Raw genomic sequence first — 6,666 nt, 5'->3', positions numbered from 1 at the left:
GTAGAGACCAGGTTTCACCATGTTGGCCAGGCTGGTCTCGATCTCGACCTCAGGTAATCCACCCACCTCAGCCTCCCAAAGTGCTGGGATTACAGGTGTGAGTCGCTGCGCCTGGTCAACTTACGTTATTTTCAATTTACAGTGGGTTTGTCAGGACATAGCCCCATCCTAAATTGAGGAACATCTGTATACTGGACAGGGACTTCTCTTATGTCAGGGACCCTGTTTTCATTCTGTATCCCCAGTTCCTGGCAAAATCCTAGCATGTATAACATTGCCTACAACAAGTTTGTTCCAGGAAAGAGTGTTTCATAATAATGACACTTGCTACTGGGCTTTTTTCTTTTTTTTTTTTTTTTTTTGAGATGAAGTCTCGCTCTTGTCCCCCAGGCTGGAGTGCAAGTGGTGCTATCTCGGCTCACTGCAACCTCCGCCTCCTGGGTTCAAGTGATTCTCCTGCCTCAACCTCCTGAGTAGCTGGGATTGCAGGCACCTGCCACCACACCCAGCTAATTTTTGTATTTTTGGTAGGGACGGGGTTTCACCATGTTGAGCAGGCTGGTCTCGAACTCCTGACCTCCGGCGATCTGCCTGCCTTGGCCTCCCAAAGTGCTGGGATTACAGGCGTGAGCCACCGTGCCTGGCAGGTACTGGGCTTTTTAGTGGCTGACAGAATGCTCTCACAGCATTGTTAGTTAATCCTCATATTCACCCAGTGAGATGGATGTTCTCCCCATCCTAGAGGTATGCACCCAACAATCAGAGCAGTCACAAGGGCACACACTTCCTAATGAGAAAGTTCCAGAAGGATTATCCTGAATACCTTGAAAGGCTCAGATTTCAAACTTGGCTGGCAGGCACTTCCTTCACCTGCTGCGCTATTGACCACTAAATCTCCTGATTTTAAGCTCTGAGATTATGGCCCACGCCCCCCAGGCCACACTCCGTTCCTTACCAGGTTCTTCCTCCCCCCTCCTCCAGGAGATTGCTGCAATGATTGACACTGAGTTTGCCAAGCAGACCTCCCTGGATGCCGTGGCCCAGGCCGTGGTGGACCGGGTGAAGCGCATCCACAGCGACACCTTCGCCAGCGGTGGGGAGCGTGCCAGGTTCTGCCCCCGGCATGAGGACATGACCCTGCTGGTGAGGAACTTTGGCTACCCACTGGGTGAAATGAGCCAGCCCACACCGAGCCCGGCCCCAGGTACGTGTGCCATACAGACAGGCAGTGCCTGGGGATGCCATCTAGGGGCCAGAGGTGGATGCAGAGCCCCCGAGGCTGCTTGAAACGGAGATGGAGTCAGGGGGCCTGGCTCTCAGTGGCTCTAACTCAGGTTCTCTTGACTTTCAGCCTCTCTGAGCTGCATGTTGATTTTTGCTTTTTTGTCTGTTAAATGGAGGTTAATACCACCTGCCCCGGCAACCTCCCAGAACCTGAGTGCACCAGCAAGCAATTCACAGAGCCCTGAAGCCCCATAGTAGAGATGATGGCCACCACTGATTGAGTGCCTACCGTGTGCCAGGCGCACAGCCTGCATTATTCCCTTCGGTCCTCATGGGTAACCCTAAAGACAGGCGGTACCCCTGTTTTCCAGAGGGGGAAACCGAGGCTGAAGAATGAAGGGACCTGGAAGAGATGAGGCATGTGGACAAATGGTCAGGCCCCAGGGCCTGTCTGTCCCTGGGCTGGAGCAGGACAGGGAGAAGGACGTTTTGCTTTCTACCTATGTCATTCTTCAACCAAGTTCTCAGGAGAAGAGGCGGCTGCTTTCTCCCGTGCTCCCCGCAGTGCTGCTCAGCACCAAGACCTTCGGTTCCCGAGGGCTGCATTTCTTTTTCTTTGTTTTAAACAAGCAAACCTTAGATAAAGCTCAGGCATCCACAGACAGATTTGTTCTGCCGTGGACACCAGGGTTATTGAAGTTTCTTTGGCCGTTGTTATTGCAACCATATTTTTATTGGGTCAGCCTCAACTGGGAGCAAACTTATCCTCTGGATTAAAGCATCCGTGGGAAGCCAGGCAGTAACCCTTTCCTTGAGGCAGCTTGAGCGCCAGCAGGCTTTACTGCTAGCTTTATTGCTACAAGGAGTTCTCAGCCCAGCCTGGAAGAGTCTCTGCCAAGGGACACTCCTCCTGAGCTGTCCCAAGGGGCAGGGGGCCGCTCTGGGCTTGGGGAGCCAGGCATGGCCGCCACCTACACTCAGCCCTCAGGCACCACCCCATCAGGCCATGGGAGCAGCTTTGCCCCTGTTAACCCGGGTGTCTCCTCAGCCGCTGCCTGAGGCCCCCACTCTCTTCCTCCCAAAGCTGCAGGGGGACGAGTGTACCCTGTGTCTGTGCCATACTCCAGTGCCCAGAGCACCAGCAAGACCAGCGTGACCCTCTCCCTTGTCATGCCCTCCCAGGGCCAGATGGTCAACGGGGCTCACAGCGCTTCCACCCTGGATGAAGCCACCCCGACCCTCACCAAGTAAGTCCCTCCCCCACTTAGCCACCCCGAGCCCTGTCCCCCCATGAGTGTCCTGTGGCACCGGGACAGAAATGACCATGGGGCCAAGGCTTGTGGATAAGATGCCCTGGGGTCTGGAAGTCCCCAGCTCCGTGCCTGGTGAGGGAGGTCTCCCTAGAAACTGAGGCAGGTGGGGTTTTCGGTCAGGTGGCTGATGGTCCCAGACTACTTCTCATATTTTCTTGTGGGCCGGTCTGCTGGTTTCAGTCAGTGGAAGGTTTTCTTTTCATTCCCCACCTGGGTGTGATGTGGGGTGGCTTCCTGTGATATGGGGTGACTTCCCTTAGTGTCCTTGCTTGGGGACATTGGCCTGTACTGGCTTGTCAGAGTCGGTGCTTTCTGGCTAATGTGCCTGATTTTAGCTTTGAAGTGAGTTCTGTGGTTTCTGGACAGGGGGCGAGGTAGAGACAGCAGCCTGAGGGGGTTGCAGCTAGGCCCCGTCCAGCCGCAGACCTGCCTGAGTACACCCCACCCCCTTCCCTTCCGTAGAATGTGCACCCCCCACACCAGGGGACCCGGATCTGGTTTCCACATTCCAGCCCTGCATGGAATGATAGAGATGCCACACCCAGCCCACTCTGAGGATGGAGTGCGCAGGATGTGGCCAATTAGAAAGGCCCTGGAGGGGGGTGGGTGGCCTGTTTACCTCTGCCTCATCAGGGGGCCTTCCTTTCCCTCTGCCTCTGAGTCGTGGATGCTGCCACAGGGCTAGAAAGGCCTGCCAGACCGAGCAAGCTCCGTGGGCTTCCTGAGTGCAGTAGGGGTGGCCTGTCCAGTACCCCTGCCGGGCTGCTTGGAGGAGTCCTCCAGCTGTGTCCACAAAGCAGAGTGGGACTGCTGTGGCCCTAGACAAGGCAGGACAACCCGCCCTCCTCCGCTGCCTATGTTCCTCACTCCCTTCAGCGTCTGAGCCATGGTAGTTGGTCCCGCCATGGGCCAGCCCTCTGCTGGTGCTGGGCAGCGCTAACAGGCAGTTCCAGCTGTGACTTAAGGTGGGTGCCTGTCCCCACCCAGCTGATGAGAAGAGAGTGAAGGGGAGGGGGCGAAGGAAGGTTTTCTAGAAGACACCTTGCCCGCCCTGCTGAGTAGGGCCTGGGTTGGGAAGGGTTTAGAGAGATGGTAATGGACAGTCGGTGGCTCAGCTGCACCTGGGGAACTTCCTGTGGTGGCGGGAGTGCTCGCATGGATGCTGTCCTGTCACCGCGTCTCCAGCACTTGTGGCTATTAGACACTTGAACTGAGTGTTCCATTTTCTTTTTTTTTTTTTTTTTTTTTGAGACAGAGTTTCACTCTTGTTGCCCAGGCCGGAGTGCAATGGCAAAATCTTGGCCCACTGCAACCTCTGCCTCCCAGGTTCAAGCAATTCTCCTGCCTCAGCCTCCCAAGCAGCTGGGATTACAGGTGCGTGCCACCACGCCCAGCTAAATTTTTTTGTATTTTTAGTAGAGATGGGGTTTCACCGTGTTGGCCAGGCTGGCCTCGAACTCCTAACCTCAGGTGATCCACCCCGCCTTGGCCTCCCAAAGTGCTGGGATTACAGGCATGAGCCACTGCGCCTGGCCCATTTTCTTTACCTTTAGTTCATTTAAGTAGCCACATGCAGCTGGTGCTTCAAAATTTGACTTTTTATCTCTTCCTAAGAGCATCTGGCTGGGCCAGCTCTTATGGTCGCTTCTGCCAGAAAGGCCTGTGGCCCAAGGGGGTGGTAGAGGCAGGGGCCATTCTATCCCCACACTGCCCCAGCCCCCTTGACCTGACTGCTCCTGATTGACTCCCTCCCCTGTTGTCCCACAGCCAAAGCCCGACCTTAACCCTGCAGTCCACCAACACGCACACGCAGAGCAGCAGCTCCAGCTCCGACGGGGGCCTCTTCCGCTCCCGGCCCGCCCACTCGCTCCCGCCTGGCGAGGATGGCCGTGTTGAGCCCTACGTGGACTTTGCTGAGTTTTACCGCCTCTGGAGCGTGGACCATGGCGAGCAGAGCGTGGTGACGGCACCATAGGGCAGCCGGGGAATGCAGCCCAAGCAGGGCCTGGCGTGGGGCAGGACAGGGTCCAGCCTTTTCCTAACATCTGCCTGTGCCACAGCGGCCAGCAGGCACCCCGTCCTCAGCCCACAGCAGACTCTATCCCATGGCTCTCCGGGCAATAGAGGGTGTGAGTGCAGCCTGGACCTGTGGTTCACACCTTGTTACCACACAGGAAGCTGAAGGCTACTTCCTCGCAGGTGGCCTCAGCCAGGACCATCGCCCTTTCTCAGAGCAGAGGGCCAGGTGTAGAAGCCGCAGCAGTCCTGCAAGCCGCCCGAGCCTCCCCAGCAGCCTCCTGCAGAGCAGGAAGAGGCGCACTGTGAACCCTGAGTGTCGCAGGCCCAGTAGACCCTGCTGTCCCAAGCCCACCCCTCCTCCCACCATCACCTCCCTCACCTCGGGACAGTAGCCCCCCGCTTCTCCAGCCTCTCAGCCCTGTGCTCCTACATCCAGAGTGGAACCCAGGCTGGTGCCCACGTCTGTCCCTGGGCCCCATCCCTGGTCCTGCCTTGGTTGTGTCATCTGTGGTAAACGTTCGGGAGGACCAGGGCAGCATCCGGGACCTGGGATGGCCACAGAAGGGGCAGGCCAGGTGGAAAGGAGCCAGGGGGAAGTGGTCTAAGAGACCTGGAGCTGCCAGAGGAGGGCAGCCTGGGCCTCCCCCGAGCCGGGCATGCGGGAGAGGTGGGGACTGACCCTGGCAGACTGAGGCGGGGGCTGCTCTTGTCAGGCCTTAGCCAGGGTGAGCCAGTATCGCCTTGCATTTTCTTTCTGGTGCTGCGAAGACCATAGGCTGGCAGGCGGCTGAGATGAACTATCTTTACCACTGATGAGGGTCCTCTACCGGCTGAGGGTAGCAAGCAGGGGTTGTGAGTCAGGCTGGGGGACTCGTTTGAAAGAAAGAAGAGTGGAAAATGGTTCCAGGAGGGAAGAGGTTCTTTGAGACACACTACCCTGGGAGGCGCAGGAGAAGGGTCGGGCCGGCCCGGCCCTGGGCCAGAGTTAAGACTATTTCACACAGGTTCTCTGCCTTCAGTGGGGAGGGGGTGCCACCAGGGCTGTCGGCCAGGATTGCCACTCCTGTTTCAGAGGAGGAAGCAGGCCGAGAGAATTGCACCTTGGCTAAGCCACACAATCAGTGGGGCAGTCAGAGCTCAGACCTGAGCCATTCAGTCAGTGTCCAGGGACCCCCGGATTCTCCACGCCCTCCCCAGCTCCCAGTCTCCCTGCCTGCCATGTCCCAGACCAGCCCACCAGCGACTGGCCACTGTTGCACAGCCTCCAGGGTGCTTGGTCTCTGCAAAGTCAAAGGCCTGACCGCTCTGTGACCCAGGAATCCATTTTCCTGTGGCAGAGCAGGGCCTGGTGTGGAACCAGGGAGCTGCGGGAATCCACAGCAGAAATGGAAGAAAAACAGGTCTCAGCCCAGGATCCTCACTCACTCCCCCACCCCCCACTTTGAAGCCATCTCTGTTCTGCAGGTGAGAGGATTTAAAGTCAGTCACAAAGGCTTGGGAACAAAAGGAATTCTCTTCCAAGCATGCCTCTGTGGTGCTGTTTGGTCTCTAGAAACAGGGTCACTTTTTTAATGCAGTAAAGAAGTAATAAATGGTGGCATTACACATTGTGATATTAATAGTGCTGTTGCTCATGTTTCCTGTAACTCGCAGCGGCCCTGGGAGGTGGACGCCTCCCCTCTTCACTGCCCTGGAGGTTCAAGAACTCTGCTCACCAGGCTGCTAAGTGGCAGGGCTGGGATTTGAACCCAGGCCTTCTGGCTGCATTCCACGCTGCCACCCCCACAGCCCAAGGGAAACATGGCTTGCCTGTTACCTCCCAGGCCCACTCTCAGGCCCAGATGTGTTCATGCACATCTGGAGGGGGTGACAGGGTTTTCCCTGCTGCAGGCCAAGCCCTCTGGCCCATGACCAGTGGCAGGGCTGTGGTGCCAATTCCACTCTTGCTGAGAGAGAGCCTAGAGTCTTGGTGTGTGAGTGGTGCTATAGCCGCCCAGTGCTCAGGTCACCAGGGCGAGGCCTTGCCCTCTTGCTGGCTAGTTTGCTTTATTGGGTTTTGCTTTGGGGAAGGATCTTCTATAAATCCCAGTCCATAGAGCACTTCATCCTG

At 57.0% G+C, this 6,666-nt stretch overlaps 1 protein-coding gene across 1 annotated transcript in view; it reads left to right on the top strand.

The window, feature by feature from the left end:
* The window catches only part of TAB1 (TGF-beta activated kinase 1/MAP3K7 binding protein 1), a 46,106-nt gene extending 39,931 nt beyond the window's left edge, over positions 1–6,175 (top strand). The window contains exons 9-11 of the mRNA XM_011978830.1: positions 982–1,204; positions 2,309–2,471; positions 4,305–6,175. Of these exons, the coding sequence (XP_011834220.1) occupies positions 982–1,204; positions 2,309–2,471; positions 4,305–4,512 (594 nt within the window). The 3' untranslated portion in view covers positions 4,513–6,175. The remainder of the gene's footprint in view (positions 1–981; positions 1,205–2,308; positions 2,472–4,304) is intronic.
* Positions 6,176–6,666: the final 491 nt, after the last annotated feature.

The sequence above is a fragment of the Mandrillus leucophaeus genome, unplaced genomic scaffold (genome assembly GCF_000951045.1).
Source record: "Mandrillus leucophaeus isolate KB7577 unplaced genomic scaffold, Mleu.le_1.0 Scaffold2, whole genome shotgun sequence".
Taxonomy (NCBI): Eukaryota; Metazoa; Chordata; class Mammalia; order Primates; family Cercopithecidae; genus Mandrillus; species Mandrillus leucophaeus.
Note: the sequence above shows the minus strand (reverse complement) of the source record. Positions and strands in the feature narration are given on the sequence as shown.